At 37.2% G+C, this 18,883-nt stretch overlaps 1 protein-coding gene and 1 long non-coding RNA gene across 2 annotated transcripts; one reads left to right on the top strand and one right to left on the bottom strand.

The window, feature by feature from the left end:
• The first annotated feature begins 8,049 nt into the window (after positions 1 to 8,049).
• LOC110778871 (uncharacterized) lies at positions 8,050 to 9,054 on the top strand. Its single transcript, XM_021983415.1, has one exon. The coding sequence runs from the start codon at positions 8,050 to 8,052 to the stop codon at positions 9,052 to 9,054; it is 1,005 nt and encodes a 334-aa protein (XP_021839107.1).
• A 4,643-nt stretch (positions 9,055 to 13,697) lies between these two features.
• LOC130462866 (uncharacterized) lies at positions 13,698 to 18,626 on the bottom strand. Its single transcript, XR_008923719.1, has 3 exons — positions 18,476 to 18,626; positions 17,262 to 17,379; positions 13,698 to 14,968 (listed from the first exon to the last, which is right to left on the bottom strand). It is a non-coding gene; the product is annotated as an uncharacterized lncRNA (long non-coding RNA).
• Between the last annotated feature and the right edge of the window lie 257 nt (positions 18,627 to 18,883).

Genomic DNA, 18,883 nt, shown 5'->3' with positions numbered 1-18,883 from the left:
TATCTGATTTAAATGGATACTCTATGTTTACTGTATTTACTATATTATTTGAAAGGTTACTATTATGTTGTACAATAGTTACTATACTATTTTAGAACTTATTATTTGTACATTAGTTACTATATGATTTGAAAGGTTACTATATGTTTGTAATAGTTACTATATGATTCTAATGGTTTCTATATTCTATTATGGTTGCTATATGATTTTATTGGTTACTATATGATTGTAATGGTTACTATATAGTAATATTTTGTCTTATAATTGTTTTGTTTCAGTTGCTAAGGAATCTGTGGCTATAAAAAAGAACAAAAAGGCTGGCAATCCAAAAACAAAGGATATTGAGCTTGAACCTGAAACAGAACCAATTGAAGAAGAAGAACCTAATCAAAAACTAGTTTTACAAAATTCTTCTTTGGTTGACGTTCCACAGCCTGAAACTCATCAACTTCAGTCACAAGTTTTGAAAGAAGTTGGCGCTGATGGCCTGCCAATTGTGTAAGTGTTAATTTAATTTATATATAGTTACTATATGTTTTAAGTAGTTACTATATCTTTGTAATAGGTACAATAGTATCTTTATTTTTAAACAGTTACTATATGTTTTAAATAGTTACTATACGTTTTAAATAGTTACTATACTTGTTAAATAATTACTATATGTGTACAATAGTTATTATATCATGTTTAAACATTTACTATATGTTTTAAATAGTAACTATATTTTCTAAATAGTTACTATATGTGTACAATAGTTATCATATCATGTTTTTACAGTTACTATATGTTATAAATAGTTACTATATGTGTCCAATAGTTATTATATCTTGTTTAAACAGTTACTATATGTTTTAAATAGTAACTATATGTTCTAAATATTTACTATAGCTGTACAATGGTTATTATATCATGTCTTAACAGTTACTATATTTTTTAAATAGTTACTATATGTTTTTAGTAGTTACTATATGGAAATTTTGTGAAACACTACCTTAATATTTGGACGTTTTGTAAATTACTACCTTATAAAAGCTTTTTTATATCGGATTTTTCATGAAATGACCCCGAAGTTTGCGTTAATGCACCAAATACCCCTAATGTTTCCCGAATGCACCAAATACCCCTGAAGTTTGGGAAAATACACCAAAATACCCTTTTTGACCCTTTTAGACTAACGGTATTAACTTTCCGTTAACTTTTTTTACTCCCTCTTAATTTTCTTTGCCCTCTTTTCTTTCTCTTTTCTTTTCTCTCTCTCCCCTTTCTATCCAGTTAGCAATGGAGCAAAAGCAAACAAGGAACCCAAAAAAAAGTCCGACCACCAAATTCAATAGTGCTGCCACCACCCAAAACGAACCCAAATTAAATTTCGCCGCCTCCACCACCACCAAACCCGCAGCCGCCGCAATCAGCCAACACCGCTTCCCCTTTGGACTGCTACACGCCCAACTAGAGCCGCCGAAGAAAACGAATCCGCCCAACTGATTACATTCCCCTTTTGGATTGAATTCACCGAAGTAGGAGGTTCTCAATGTTCCTACTACCGTCCAACATTAACCCACCAATTTGACGAATCGCAATCAACAATTACTTGCCCAAAATCAAGCTTAAATCCGAGAATTCGAATAATTTGTTGTGTTATGTTACTCGAATAATTGTCCAAGATCACAATTGAAACACCCACCAAACATACTTCAATGTGATGGTGAGGAAGATGAAAGAAATTTTAGGTTTTAATGGTGAAGAAGAAGAAGAAGAAGCAGTGTAGCAGAAGGAAGAAGAAGAAGAAACGGCGTAGTAGAAGGAAGAAAAAGAAGAAATTTTAGGTTTTAATGGTGAAGAAGAAGAAGCAGTGTAGCAGAAGGAAGAAGAAGAAGAAGAAACAACGTAGCAGAAGGAAGAAGAAGAAGAAAGTTTGGGTTTTGGTTTTAATTAGGGAAGAGCCCAAACAAAGAGTTTTGGGTTTTTTTTAAAATATAATAGTAGTTAATTTATTTTTTGGGGTTTAATTAATATAATTAAGTGTTATTATTAGGATTAGTAGAGAAAATGGTTGAGTAAGGGCAAAAAAGTAAATTAACGCTAACGGAAAGTTAACGTAATGGACGGAAAATGCTCATTAAGGGTACTTTGGTATATTTTCCCAAACGTCATGGGTATTTGGTGCATTCGGGAAACATTAGGGGTACTTGGTGCATTAACGCAAACCTCGGGGTCATTTCATGAAAAATCCATTTTTATATTTTCCTACCTTATAAGTTTCATTTGTTCGAGTAACACTACCAGTTAACAGCAAACGTTAAAATTCTCCGTTTTTGGGTCCCACATTCACCCTTTATTGATTCTTCCCCTGTTTTTACTTGCTCTGCTTCGAATAAACCCTCCACTTCTTCAGATGAATCAGGTATGATTTTTTCATTTCTTTCGCTTTTAGGGTGAGAGATCCCCAGCAGGATAACCACCAAAGATTACAACATTCAAGTAGAATAAAGCATACAATCAGATACAATTGTGGATAGAACTTACTCCACTGTATGTATTATAACCACAAATGATTTACTCCATTGTACTTCTGTTTCAAATCAACATATTTAAGCGCTCGAAATCTTACTTCTTTGAAGGATAGAACTTGACTGGCTTTGTATAAAAGTTTATTTATGATTTCAAATGTTGATTACCTCTGAACCATCTCACTGCTGTCAATTCAATTTCACATCACCCAGAAAAAATCGAGAAGACAAAAGGTTAACTTTAACTCCATGATTAACACCAAAAATAACAATTGCTAGTAATTCAACGATTATAGGTTAATAATCTGACAATATTACAGCAGCAAATACCAAATTGACTGACAACTTAATTTGTACTAAACAAAAAAGGGCCACAAAGAAATGATTAAACATTGATGATGCAATTCATCACAAAATCACCCCAATTGGAAAAAACAGATGATTATGAATATAAATATTCAATTTTTATTCAACTCTTTCATCAATTTGTAAAAACCCATAGTTATATTTGACAGAAAATGAAATTCCATGTAGAATTAAATACGAAACCAGTTGAAATAAAAAAGGAAGAAGATGATTACCCAAAGAAGACGAGGTGGTGTTGTTAGCGAAGAAGAAAGGAGTAGAATGATGAGTAGTTTGTGAATGGAAGCCATATAATTTGAAACACCATTTTGGCCTCTCTTTCTCCTTCTATGGGTTTTAATTGAACTAATGATACCATAATTGAACTAATGATACCATATAACGATTATAGAAAAATTAAACCCTCGTTCTTTTTCTCTCAAGGGCACCGCTAGGGTTTCTCTAGGGTTCTTTGTGGAGTTTCTTTGACCTTCCTGTATTTGGGGAAGTGTGACCTTTGGTAATTTAAGGATCATATCATATCCACAAGTAGGGTTTCTACCTTTGTGGCCACAGCTTTGACGACGGATTCTCTGAATACGAACTATGGCTGAAGATTTGGAGAAGAGGTTACAGGGAATGCAGTTGACAGAGGAGGAAGAAGAGATTGTTGTGTGTGATGAGGGGGAGGATGAAACTATCTCCCAACAATTAATGTTATGCCTAGTCGGAAAACTTCTCACCTCGAACCCCTTTAGTTTCGAGGCCATGAAAAATACGATGAGGGCAGCGTGGAGATTGAGCAAAGGAATGGTAGTTAGAGAAATCGAGAACAAAATTTTCATCTTCCAGTTCTTTAATCTCTTGGATAAACGGAAGGTAATGGACGAAGGGTTGTGGACCTTTGACGGTGCCCCCCTCATATTGAAGGAAGTGGAGGAAGGAATTCAACCATCCGAACTGGTTTTCGATTCGGTTAGACTGTGGATCAAGGCGGAAGATGTTCCCCTAAATAAGAGGGCAAAGTCGATGGCGGTGACGATGGCAGCTAGGCTTGGAAAATTTATTGAGTATGATGACACAGACCCCATTGGGTGGAGCAAATACATGCGGTTTAGAGCTGACACTACAAGAAAACGTATCTTTTCCAACCGCCTAAAACAGTCGGTAAAGTCCTTAAAACAGTCGGTAAAAAATTTAGCGACCGTTACTAGTCGATAAGGGTGGACAGTGTCTTTATGGTCGGTATTTAGGTAATTATTGACTGAAAAGCAGTCGCTAAACTTATTTAGCGACTGTTTAAAACAGTCAGTAAATTAACGACTGTCTAGCAGTCGGTAAATTTACGACAGCCTAGCAGTCGGTATTTTAACGACTATTAAGTCGGTCGGTAATTTACCGACTGCCTAATCAGTAAATTACCGACCCCTAAACGATCGGTGTTTTTTATTAAAAAATTAAAAAAAAATAATCAAATCCATCAACTAAGAATACCCGGTGAATAGTTCGATTTCCTCAAAGAATATGAAAATAATTTAATTATCCGGCTTCAATGTCGATTTCCTTTAGTTGCACCAAAATTTTGAACTCATGGGATTCATATCAAAATCACAAGATGAACAATTTTCCAGAAAATAAAAAAAGGGGATGAATTAATATATACATATAAAAAGAAAAATTAATGAATTTAGGAAAAGGGGTTAAATAAATCCAACCCAACAATAAAAATAAAAATTCAAATAATTACATACCAAATATGCTAATAGAGTAGATCTGAAAATTGAAAATTCACCAAACTAATTCAAACAAAGTGGACCAGAACGACGAAATCCTGTAAGTTCCGACGCTTCTTATGCTCCCTTCTTACTTCAATTCCTTTGTTCTCTTGAGTTATTCACCTACATCCACATATAGAGATATAGAATCATCAATAAGAATATTAATATAAAACAAAAACAATAATAAAAAGAAAACTACATCTAAATAACGAAATTAAAGAAAGTGAAATTGAAGGAGAGTAAGACGAGAAGACGTAAAAAGGAGAGCTGGATTAACCATAAACTGCTCAAAATTTTAATTATTAAACAAAAACAAAAATGATATATCACAAAAGGGAAGAAGAGAGGATGAAATTAAGAACATAAAAAACGAAAAGAAGAAGGAATATGGGTAGAAAAGTGAAAACATACCATAATACTAGATCTGGAAATCTAAACTAGAGCAAATTCAGTATAATCGATCCAAAATTGAAGCCTAGCTTGATGCGTTGATGTTGTTGTGTTGATGCGTTGATGTTGTTGATGTTGTTGCGTTGATGTTGATTTTTAACAGGAAAAAGAGTGGGGGAGAGGGGGAGGTGAAGGGGGAGACAGAGAAAGAGATCGAACAACCGGTGAGAGAAAGAGAGATAAAGAGAAAGAGAGGAGGTGAGAGAAAGAGGCGGGTTTCAAATGAGCTTAAGGGTTTTGTTTAGGCTTTAGGGTGGGTGAGGGTATGTGAGGCAGTCGGGAATTTATTTTTGGAAAATTAGTTTCGCTACCGACTGAAAGTGTGGTCGGTAAATGACTTTTTACCGACTATTTATTTTGCGGTCGGTAAATCTCTTTTTACCGACTAATTTATGAGCAGTCGGTAAATGTAGACGTTAAAAACGCGAATTCTTGTAGTGTGATATTCGACTCGACAAACCGCTACGAAGGGGAATGCGCATTGGTGTGGCCAATGGGAGTAAATGGATCACATTCAAGTATGAAAAAGTAATTGACTTCTGTTATGCGTGTGGACTCCTCGGACACAGCTACCAGCAATGTCTGGCCTATGATGGAGTTACGTCGGCGGATAACTTACCGTATGGAAAGAGCCTGAGAGGTTCCCCCACTAGGCGAAAGAAGTTTGTTGATTCGAGAAGGGAGGAGGAGACGGCCCTATGCAACGAGTTTAAAGGAAACCTGCGTCTATCGAAGGCGAAGGCAAAACTCACGTTTAATAGTGGAGCACCTGAACTAAATGAACTAAACGCGAGTAAGAATATCATGACGGTGTACACAAACCCGATTGCAGGAGAAATGGTGGATATGGAGAGGAACAAGGAGCATGGAGGGTGTGATACAGTGGAGGGAAACGGAAGCGGTGAGCGCTTCCTCAAAAGAGTAAGGCAAGAGTTAGCGAATGTGGAGAAGGGGAGCTATGGGGCTGGTAATGGGCCAATCTTTGACACCCCAATGTCTGAAAATTCTGGTGGAGTTGATGCCACCCTTTTTCCTATCATGGATATAAGTGGGGCTAGCAGAAGTGCACATGTAGAAGCGGCGGCGATTGGCGTAGACCAGTCCCGCCGAACCCAATGAGTATCCTAAGCTACAACTGCCGGGGGCTTGGCAACCAACGGGCAGTTGGAAGGCTTAGGAAGTTGCTGAATAAGAACGACCACGATATGGTCTTCTTGATGGAGACGAGAAGGAGTGGAGTAGAGATGGAAAGTGTGAAGGCTCGATTGAACTTTTCATAAAGTTATTTTGTGGACTCTGCGGGCCGTTCGGGTGGCTTGGCCCTGCTTTGGAATGAGAGGGTTGAGGTTAACATTTTGACGGCATCGCTGCACCACATTGATTGTAGGATTAGAGGCTTGTTCTGCAACGAAGATTGGCGCCTCACGTGCTTTTATGGATGGGCAACCACTGGGGATAAGAAACTCTCTTGGGATTTACTTCGATCACTTAAGAGTGCAATCGACCTCCCATGGCTCGTGATTGGCGACATGAACCAGATACTGTACGAGGCAGAAAAGGAAGGAGGGCAACCGCGATGCCAAAGGGAAATGACTGAGTTCAGGGATGTTCTGGATGAGTGTGGACTAAAAGACCTGGGGTTCTATGGGGAGCCGTACACTTGGTGGAACAAACAGGCAGGTCAATTCGCTATCTTCGAAAGGCTAGACAGAGGAGTAGCCTCGGTGGAGTGGATTGAGAAGATGCCTCACATTGGGGTTATTCACATGGCAAGCGATAAGTCCGACCACGTTCCCATAAACATTACATCCATGCCTAAAAGCGGAAGTCAAAGGCGTCGAAGGAAACAATTTCGGTTCGAGGATATGTGGCTAACATCACCGGAGTGTGAAAAAGTGGTGAAGGAGGCGTGGACTAATCTGTCCGGCATATGGAATGCCGATGATGTTCTCGTAAAAATCAAAATGTGCGGGCAAGAGCTGCAAAAGTGGAGTACCAGGGAGTTTGGAAACGTTTCCAGGAAAATAACACAAGCCGGAAGAAGGATGATGGAGATAGACAGTTGCGTGCCGAATGAAGACATGGTCCGGGAAAGAAAAAGAGTGTGCGAAGAGATCGATAAACTACTGAGCATGGAGGAAATAATATGGAGACAGCGGTCCAGGGTGGCAAACCTGAAAGAAGGTGACCAGAATACGAAGTACTTTCACATGAAAGCCACGGGTCGGAGAAAAAGGAACACAATACGGGGGGTTAGGAAGGCAAATGGTGAGTGGGTAAGCGAGCATGATGATATCGCTGGAGAAGCTGTGGATTACTTCTCAACATTACTTACCTCAATCTCGCCGAATAATATTGATGATACATTATTTGGCCTAGGGAGCAGGGTAACTGAAAGTATGAACCAGGAACTGAACAAACCATTCGAATTTGAGGAGTTGCAAAATGCGATCTTTCAGATGCACCCGAGCAAGGCGCCGGGGCCGGACGGGATGAATGCTAACTTTTATCAGAAACATTGGCATATTATTGGCCAAGAGGTTGCTTCTTATGTCATAGAGGTGATTAACGGTGTGAGGAATATGGGCGAGATAAATACGACCCATATCGTGCTCATTCCGAAAGTCAAGAACCCTCTATCCATGGCGGAATATAGACCCATTAGCCTTTGTAACGTTATCTATAAAATAATCTCCAAGATGATTGCCAATAGAATGAAAGTAATCCTCCCTAATATTATTTCCCTCAACCAAAGTGCCTTCACTCCAGGGAGGCTCATCACGGATAACACTCTTGTAGCATTTGAAACCTTCCACTACACGCAAAGTGTCTGCTCCGGAAAAAAAAGGGTGTATGGCTGTTAAACTAGATATGAGCAAGGCCTATGATCGGGTTGAATGGCCTTTCGTAGAGAAAGTGATGGAGATGTTAGGTTTTGAGGCAAGGTGGATACGGCTGGTCATGAGATGCGTGAGTACAGTCTCCCATGCAGTAGTGGTAAATGGGGACCCGTGAGTGGCTTCGCCCCAAGTCGTGGGCTCCGTCAGGGGGATCCGATATCCCCATATTTGTTCATCATATGTGCCGAGGTTCTCTCCAATATGGTCAGAATGGAAGCGGAAAGGGGAGCTATAAAGGGAATACGAGTATGCAGGAATGCCCCGGAAGTAACCCACCTATTTTTCGCGGATGATAGTATCTTTTTTTGTAGGGCGGAAGAGAGGAATGTGGAGGCTATCACGAGGGTCCTTAACAGGTATAGCGCTGCCTCGGGCCAAGAGACAAACTTCTCAAAGTCTGAGGTGTCCCTGAGTACAAATGTGCCGAATGACGGAAAAATGGTGTTGGCCGAAAAATTGGGAGTGAGATTGGTTAATGGGCATGGGAGCTACCTGGGAATGCCTACTGTTATTGGAAAGTCCAAAACTCGGGCTTTCAGTTATTTGAAGGAGAGAGTATGGAAAAGACTCAAAAGACTAAAAGGATGGAAGCAACAACTCTTATCGTTCGCGGGTCGGGAAATTCTCTTGAAGGCGGTTGTCCAAGCAATTCCCACCTATATAATGAGTTTGTTCCGGCTCCCTTTGAGCCTTTGCAATGATATCCAAAGTATGATGGCCAGATTTTGGTGGGGTGGGAAAGACAATGCAAAAAAGATCTCCTGGGTATCTTGGAACAACTTGTCAAAGAAGAAAGTGGATGGTGGTATGGGGTATAGGAGAATAATAGATTTTAATGAAGCCCTCCTAGCAAAACAGGCTTGGAGAATCATGAATATGCCTGAGCTTCTATCTTCTCGCATCTTACGTGCAAGGTACTTTCCAAATGGGTCCTTCCTAAACTCGGGTGTGGGGTGCAGACCAAGTTACATATGGAGAAGTATTGGGGCAGCAAATGGGAGTTGGAGAAAGGTTGCAAATGGGTGGTTGGCAACGGTGAAAGGGTGCGAATTTGGGGTGACCCGTGGATGAGTACACCCCCTTCGTACCAGGTCATATCTCTGAGGAAGGAGGGATGTACCATTGATCATGTAGCTGAGTTGATCGACCAACCGTTTGGCCAATGGAAGGAGGACCTTGTACGTGAATGGCTCCTGCCTTTTGAAGCAAAAGAGGTACTCTCTATGCCTCTCTCTTCTATCCCATTTGATGACACTTATGTTTGGAGTTATGACAAATCTGGTGAGTACACGGTGAAGTCTGGTTATAATTTCATCACTTTCTACAAAGGGGCGATGGAGGGCGAGTGTGGCCCCTCGGAAGGGTCAAAGCTATGGAAGAAGGTATGGGGGTTGATTGTCCCACCAAAGGTGAGAGTGTTCGTATGGAGACTGTGTAGCAATGCGCTACCTACGGCTAAAGGGCTACATAGAAGGATTGAGAACATATCGCCTTTGTGCCATAGATGCGAGAGGGAGGACGAGTCTAGCCTCCATGCGATTTGGGGTTGTAAGTACATCGGTGGTGTGTGGGAGTCGGAGGAATTGGATTGTATGTGGGACTGCCCACAACTGGGGTGCATAAAAGATTGGGTCGCATGGTGGATATGCTCAACAAAGGGGGTAGAAGCTAGTAGGGTGGCAACCGTAACATGGATGTGTTGGAATGAAAGAAACAACGTACTCCATGGAAAGCAGCCTCGGACCCCGGGAGAGATAGTGGCAGCTGCCCTATCTATGTTAGACGCCTATGAGGAGGCAAAGGGGGATGTGGGTGGCGAGTGGAAGAGCAAAGAAGGGGGAGGGGGAGTCAGGTGTGTGAAGGAAAGGGGAAGGGGTGGTGCGGTGTGGAAGCCACCAGAAGGGGATACCATCAAAATTAATGCGGATGGAGCGATCTTCAAAGATCAGGGCGTGGGGATGGGCGTGGTCCTAAGGGACAGTAATGGAGGTGTAATAAGAGCTGCGTGCCATCAGGTTAAACATCAATGGGACGTCGCTGTCACTGAAGCAAAGGCTTACAGTACTGGGGTTAAACATGGCAGTACAAGCCAATGCTCGAGCAATAGTCGTTGAAAGTGATAATAAACAAGTGGTAGACTTGATCAAGAGCAGGAAGAGTGATGGTACAACGCTGGGAATGATTTCTCATGAGATTCACGCAATTTCTAGTTTTTTTGTTTCTGTTCATTTTTTGCATATTTTTAGAGAAGCCAATTTAGCGGCGCACACAATGGCACACCTCAATCCCCTTGACTACTCTACACAAGTCTGGGTAGGGAGTTGCCCAAGTGTTTTAGATGATGTAATTGCTTCGGATTTTTGCCTAATTAATAATAACAACTAGCGGTACCGCCCGTTTTTCCCTCACAAAAAAAAGGGTCTTCAACGATTATGTTATCGGGTAGGCTCCGATCCGAAATCGAACCATACAAGTTACACGGGTCAGTTTGTCTGACCCACTTAAACAGGCCACTAGGAGGGAGGGTAAGGACCAAGTGCCAAATGGGGATCCCCACCCAAAGTCACATATTGTGGGATTCATTTTTTGTAACCATATTATATACAGAGTATTGGAGTTTCGAAGCAGAGCAAGTAAAAACAGGGGAAAGAACCAATAAGTGGTGAATGTGGGACCCATAAACGGAGAATTTTAACGCCTGCTGTTAATTGGTAGTGTTAGTCATACAAATGAAACTTATAAGGTAGGAAAATATAAAAAAGTTTTTATAAAGTAGTAATTCACAAAACGTCCAAATATTAACATAGTGTTTCACAAAATTTCCTTACTATATTTGTACAATAGTTATTATATCATTATATTAGTTATGTTTTCATATGTATATGTTAAACACCTGACTTACTTTCATTATTCATTATTTTCAGGTTTAATTTTGATACACAATGTTCAGGAGGATCATTGTGCAAATTAATTAAAGACTTCTCTCCTGAACAAAATGCAGCTGTGCAAGAGATAGGCTTTGGAGGATTGTTAGGCCTGCAATTAAGTCGAAAAAATACTCAAATGATGTACTGGTGCATCAAATGTTTTGATGGTATGAGTTCTTTGTTCACTATCAGTGATTCCAAGCAGTTTGAAATCACTGATTATGATGTGTACGATATGTTTATGCTCCCCCTTTCTGAGCTGGAGGTTGAAGGGGTTAAACGTGGGCGGAATTCTACTAATCCTGATTTGGATTCAAAGGTCAAGTGGCGAACGGAGTTTGGTTTTGAAGATGTAAATGCTCAAATTCCTGTGAGGTTGCTTGAGGAAAGGGTCAAATTGTTGACAGAGGGTGGTGATCTGTTTGAACAATTGTTTGTTTTTGTTGCTTTTTCTACATTTCTGACTCCTACAGCCAATAGGACTGTAGATTTACGATTGGCTAAGGCTTTGGAAGATCCTAAAATGATTCCCAAATTCAATGGGTGTAAATACGTTCTTGACGTATTATGTGAGGAAACTGTTAAATTTAAAAATTGTCTATTGAAAGGCAGAGATCAAAAGACTTTTGGAGGCTGTGTTGTGTTTTTGCAACTTGTTTATTTTTAGAGGATTAAGTTTAGGAATTCCAGTAGTATTCCTGATCAATTACCTCTTATTCAGCATTGGACATCGAAGATGGTAACCGATCGGATTCATGCTGAAAATGCAAATATGAGTGCATTATATGGTTCTGGAATTTTGGAGAAGGAGAAGTATCCGATTTCCAAAAAGTTAGTCATGGTCAAATAGATTTGACACAAATAAAGTCTATTTGCAAAGAAAATGAAGCTGGCAGCAGTGGGAGAAGAGCTGAAAAGCCCTCTGTTGGCCGTCGACTTCAAAGTCGGCGTCCTAGGATTCTTCAGTTTGAAATCCCTCAATCTCATCCTACTGATGAAGAAATTCTCTCCAAAGCCACTGATGTAATTTACTTTATACTTGATTTATTTGTCAATATATACTATAGTTATTTTTTATATGCTATAGTTATCTTTTATACACTATAGTTATCATTATCTTTGGTTTAGTAAATGTAGGTATATATAGTTATCTTTTATATTCTATAGTTATCTTTTATGTACTATAGTTATCTTTCATACACTAAGTTACCATTACTTTGTTTTAGTAATTGTATTATATACAATAAATACTATAGTTATTTTTTATGTACTATAGTTATCTTTTGTATACTATAGATATCTTTTATATACTATAGTTACCTTTTATTTACTATAGTTATCTTTTATTTTCTATAGTTATGTTTTATATTCTATAGTTACCTTTCATATACTGTAGTTACCTTTTATATAGTTATCTTTATATACTATAGATACCTTTTCTTATAATATTTGTTGTACTTTTAATTAAATTTTCATAATATGTTCCATATTTAAATTTATGTATTTTGTTTTTCAGGATTTTCATGGTCAGTGGTTGTTGATGAAGAGAGATTTGGATGTCGTTTCAGCCATCCATGCTGAAGAGCTGTTCAAATTAAAGGCTTCAATGGCTTCGCAGAACCATGGCGATGATATTTTGGAAAATTCCACTTATCAAAAGATGGTTGATGAGTTGGTGGAGATTCATCAATTGGTGAAGAACCTACCAAATGGTTGGGATGATATTTTTGGTACAAGTAACAATCCAGTTGTTACCGTTGCCCCTCAACCTTCTGCTGTTGTTCCAACTGAGCCTGCAGGTTTGTGTACTGCTGCTATTGTTGATCCAACAACATCTACCCAAGCATTTGTTAATCCAGTTGATCCTACCTCTCAAATATATGAAGTTCTTGATTCTCTGAAAACCAAACCTAAAGAAACTACGGAGGATGAAGATGATGAAATGGAAGAATATGAGCGCGTGTGGGCTGCATTCCAAAAATGCATCATTAACAACCATGTTGTATCAAAAGTGAATGCCAGTGTCTATGGCATAGAGGAAAACGTGATGTTTATGTCTCCGTTTATGATTGCATTTGAAGAGTTAATGAGGCATCTTCCAGCATTTGTTCAAGAAGTTGTGGACTTTGCTGCTTTGGCTGATGGAGAGGGTATTTTGAATGAGTAAGTAGAAGTTTTTTCATTTCATAATTTATTGTTTTTCTGTATATGTGTTATAGTAACTTTGTATTTTATATAGTATCTTTATATTTCTTATAGTTACTTAATATATGTTATAACTTTATATTTGATATAGTTACCTATTATATACTATGTTTCTTTGTATACTCTATATTTTTCTTTTTATATTTTGTAGTTACCTTTTATACTTTATAGTTATCTTTTATATATTATCTTTTATACTATATAGTTACCATTTGAATACTATAATTACCTATTTACTTTATAGTAACCTTTCATATAATATAGTTACCTTTTGTATACTATAGTTACTCGACACTTTATAGTTACCTATTATATAATGTAGTATCCTTTTATTTACTATAGTTGCCTTTTATATTCTATTGTTAATTTTTATTTATTATAGTAACCTTTATAATTCTTCTGACATATTTATTGTTTCTTTTTTATGTTTTTCAGTGATAAAGTTGTAAAATACAATCATTTTATTGCGGTACTTCCTTCTACATTTGATATTCTTTTGATTCATATTGAATCATGGGCTTTATTATTGAATGAAAATGAAAGGAATCCTGCTGGTTCTCCTCAGAAGCTGTTTTTAGGTGGCACATATTGTGTAAGTTATATTTTTAATAATATAGAATGTTAATTATTTTAAATTTTTTTGGCCGTTGTTTAATTTTTCTTTTAATATTCATTTGCAGAAATATGTTGCTGAATTGATTGAGAAACCAGAGGATGCAAAAGTCTTGTCTGAATTGTGTGTTTGTCTTAATTATGGTGTGAAAGATGTTAATGGAGTTCAATCTTTGAAAGATTGTAATATGGTATGATTTATATTTTATTTATATAACCATATTATTTTCTTTTTTTTGTCTTCTTTCTTGTAGTTGTAATATGTTGTTTTTCTTTTTTATATAGATTTTTGCTCCTGTTCTGATTGAAGACCCGAAGCATTATTATATGTTTGTGCTTAGTATGAAAGACAAAAGTGTCTATTTCCTTGATAATATGCTTCTTGATCCAAAAGAGATGGAACAAAGGAAGAAATCTTTTTCTGTCTTGGTAAGTTTTTTTCATACACTACTACAAAAATAGGCAAAGAGACCCGTTCAAAATGGCATAAGAGACCCCATTTAAGGGGGTCTCTAGATAGGGGGGTCTCTTTATAAAAGAGACCTCTCATCTAGAGGGGGTCTGTTTGTTAAAAACAAGAGACCCGTTATTTAAGAAAAGGGGTATGTTACGTTAACCATGTAAAAAATAATGTAGAAGAAGAAGAGACCCCTTATTAGAGATATGGGGTATGTTTGCAAAAATATTCAGACCTAATATTTAACCTAGGGGGTCTCTTTGAATTTTTAAATAATATTTTTTCCATCAAACTCAGACCCCATATGTAAGATAAAGGGTCTCTTTGAATTTTTTAATATTATTATAATTAACAAATTCAGACCCCATATGTTAGATAGAGGGTCTCTTAGAATATTTTACTATTTTTTATTATTATACTCGAGAGAGCCCTTTTTATACCTAACGGGTCTCTTTTCATTAACTTTTATTAAAAAAAAAAATAGCATAAACGACCATTTTTCGGCATAAAAAATCAGCATTTAACCAAATTTTTAATTTCAAACTAATTCTTACAATCACCCAATAAATTATTTCCCACTTTACATCAATTGTAATCTTCAAAAATATAAAAATAACAAAATAAAATAAGGCTCAAAAGTTTACATAATTGTGACAAGCATCAACAAATTGACAATACTAATTATTAGCCAATGCGGGCACAAGCATATGTTCTCCTCCAACACTGTTTGGCTGGTTTCCAAATGTGAACTTCCCTTACACCTTACCTTCAACAAGAAACAAACCTGCATTAACAACGAAATTAAATTTAGAAAACAAGTAATATCAGTTGGATGTCTCGAAGCAGAATTACACATTATTAGTTAAAAGAAAGTAAGAAACCATCAAAGCAGTTTTCTGGCAAGTTAGTGCAATACACTCAAAGCATACATCTATTCACAATATATGTCTACCTTTCTAGAAGGTGCAGCAAACTAAAGGTGTTACCATCAGGAACTTTGACGGAGAAAATCTGAGCTTATACGGAAAAAATGTTGTAGTTAATCTATGACACGTTTAAACATGCCTTCTGATAAAAGAACACAAAAAAAAAAAAGGAAGTTTGATAGAGAGCTCATGTTGCCACCAATACACATTTCAAAAGCTTCGGCTCCTTTGCTCAACCTATTGGCAACAAAGTCCATCCAATCCCCTCTATCACAAAAGCCCCGTTATTCCTTCTGTACAAGTAAATATAATAAATTAATAATGTTAATAACTGTTCTATAATTAATGTACTGAGGTCATGCCAGTTGCAAGTAATGATTTTATGTAGCAGTTAACTGCTATTTCTAGTGTGGCATTGTAAATTAGGAGATGGTAGCAAACTGAGTTTATAAGCTTCATATCTTGAAATCAATAATATTGTTCACTTAACATTGTTCACTGACCGTATAACCTCTATAATTAAGTTGCTTGGGTCTTCGTAGCACAATAATATTGTTCACTTAACATTGGCTCTGGTATTTTCTATTGAACAAAACTCCTCACATACTGGAACTCAAGTTGATATTGAAGGCTTTTGACAAGGGCTTGCTAGTCAAAGGACCAGAAAAGAATAGTAAATTGAGTTTTTTGCTACTTGATGCGATCTCAGGCTTAAGCTGCTGCGCTAAAATACTCTCAGTTAAAGGTGGGGGCAGTCTGTTATTAGTGCTTTCTTTCAATATTGACTTTGAGCTTAGGATGATAGGCCCAGACAAAATTTCAGTTCGTACAAGCTTTTCATACGTGTTCGGCACTTGAGGGGATGAATGATATAAATTTTCAGCAAGCAAAGGATTTGGCTTGGTGCTTAAAACACGATTCTTGGATCTAGAAGAAATCCTACTCGTACCAACTGGTTTAGGCAAAGCTCAACTAAGAAAATGGTTTATATGTCAGCTGAAAATCTTGACACTTAACTAAAGTTGTGACTTGAACCAGATATACCCTATATAAGACTAGTAGCTCAAAAACTAAACTATAATCCGACCCTACCACACACACACAACCAAACCAACAAGCCCGACAACCTAAGAACTACCTGCACACTCCCTCCCTTAAATGAACACTCACCTGCACAACATAATTCAGCCCCCTGCCAATAGTAATCCAGCCAAAAAGATCCTCATCATCCCCAAACACATTCAAACACCTTGATACACCCACACTCACCCACATTCCCTCATATTAATAGCACACCTACACAATATAGTACCACTACGAGACTGCCACTGTAATACAAAGAAAGTATACTCCAATTTGATTACTTCCATATATCATATTTCCAAGAATTATGGCAAACAATAACAGAATTAACCATGAAAGAAATTTAGGATCAGACACGATTGTTCAAATTAAATTTCTAAATGATCAAAATTATCTATGAACATCGAAATATTAAAAGCGAATACCAACAAAAAATTGTAGAAATGAAGGATTTGAACCAACAATTAGAACAATCAGGAAAATCGGGAGAGTATCTGAATGCCTAACATATCTTGAAACTCATTCAGAACTGTAATTGCTAAAAGCTTAAAACTGAAACTGAGAAAATTAATCTATTTGGAATTGTAACAGGCATTATTTGTGTCAGTTACTACTACTTTTTTAAATAATTGGTTATTTATATGCCCATTACTAGTGGTACAGCTGCAGTATCTTTGGATTAGTATTCTCAATGATATGATTCTATAAATCTCACAATTAACCTTTCACTAAACTGGTTAAATGGAGAAATAAATGGACATCTCAGAACCTTTCACTAACTGGTCAAATGGAGAAAGATTGAAAATATTCATTCAAAGTAATGAAGCACGGATTCAGAACTTGACAGAAGCAATTTAGCAGCTTACTATACACACACAACCACATATGAAAGTATAGCTACATATCAAGCAGATGTAGCGGAGCTTGTGCACATACCATTATATATCAGCAAGAAAAGAACAAATAAAACAATTTTTGAATTGTTTTAACACTTCATACAAATGAAAGATATTGATGTGATAAAGATCCAATCATCTCATAGAAGCATAGGAAAATTTCAAGCAATACCTCTGCACAACGAATACCAGCAGATGGATCAATGGGTAGATCTAGCTAGTAGGCCACCTACAGGGTCATGTGATGAGAACTGGACTCCATCAATCACACCATTGTATCTATTAAACACCTGTGAAGAGGCAAATAGGACATGTTTCAAATTATGAACTTACCAAAGTGAGCAAAAATAAGATATAACTTATATCTAGGCAAAATAAAATAAAATATCTACTTAATAGTGAGCAGGAACAAAAGTACCACTCTGGGGTCTGGACTTCAACAACATTATCATCTCTAAAACTACTTTCAGTCAGAAACAACGAGTTATTAGAGCGAACATTAAGTAAAATATGACGAAAGGGGATGGACAAGAATAAATTAGCTTTACCCTTTACACTTAAATATTATTCAATTAAATCCAGTTGAGTCGAGGGTGGCTATGTATGCATCACTTTGAAACAATTTGATGACAAGAAGATGTGCGAATCTACGAGGGTTCTATTTTGGAAAGGGGGAGTCAAAGCCCATCTTCTGTTATGTTACTAGACTATTGGACTCGACATTTCCAGTGTCTACATCATATATTTATTCAGATTTGTATCCATCTAGATGCAAAATAGTGGGTTCCCTTGTTCGATACATGATACTCAAACATAGGTGTGCCTTGATACTTGACACTTCAAACTACAAAATAAGAAAATTTTAATAAAAGATGAGTCTGATACTTGGGCGCATCCCATAAACACCCAAATCTGGATACCATAAATATGTTGTGGAGGTTTTGAAAGATCAAACATATTCAGTGTCTCACTCATGCCAAGAAACTCTAGAAAGACAGTATTCCAACAAACCATGGCGAAACACTTTCCCATGAAACTGGAAAACCTAACCCCAAAATTAAAATTACAAATCGCAACAATTGAAATATCAAATTTTTGGGGAAAAACAATTTCAGGAAAAAAACCTAACTTGTAGCAGAAATTACAAATTGAAACCGAAAACCACACGAAATTCAGAAATTTGAAACAAGCTATTACATGAACATCTAAACACAAAATCGCATCAATTGAAATTTCAGAAATTCAGAGGGGAAAACAATTTCAGGAAAAAAAAACCCTAAATTGTAGCAGAAATTACAAATCGAATTCCAAAACCGAAAACCACACGAAATTCAGAAATTTGAAACAAATAATTAAAGAGAAGAAGAGAGTGATGAGAACAAAAACCTAAATTTGTAGTTTGCTAGCGATTGTGTCGAGGTCGCCAGTGGGAGTGAAGTCGCCAATCGTAACTTAGTTCTCCGATTAGCCGTTGGTAGTGGTGAGTTCGTCAATGAATTCGTCGATGGTTGCCTTAGGTTGTATGTCCAGGGAAGAAGAAAGAGGCAAAGAAAAAACCTAGGGTTTGTATGTCCAGGGAAGAAGAAAGAGGGAAAAGAAAAACCTAGGGTGAAATTGGGTTTTGCGAAAGTCTTGGCGCCAGGAAATGAATGAAAATAGAGACCCGTTATGTTAAATGACGGCTCTTTTGCTATTTTCCAATTATTTTTTACGAGAAGTGGTGGGTCCCTTGATACATAAGAGACCCGTTAAGTAAATAAAGGGTTTATTGCTTCTTTTATTTTATTTTGCACG

The sequence above is a fragment of the Spinacia oleracea genome, chromosome 6 (genome assembly GCF_020520425.1).
Source record: "Spinacia oleracea cultivar Varoflay chromosome 6, BTI_SOV_V1, whole genome shotgun sequence".
Taxonomy (NCBI): Eukaryota; Viridiplantae; Streptophyta; class Magnoliopsida; order Caryophyllales; family Amaranthaceae; genus Spinacia; species Spinacia oleracea.
This window is presented reverse-complemented; position numbering and strand designations above follow the sequence as displayed.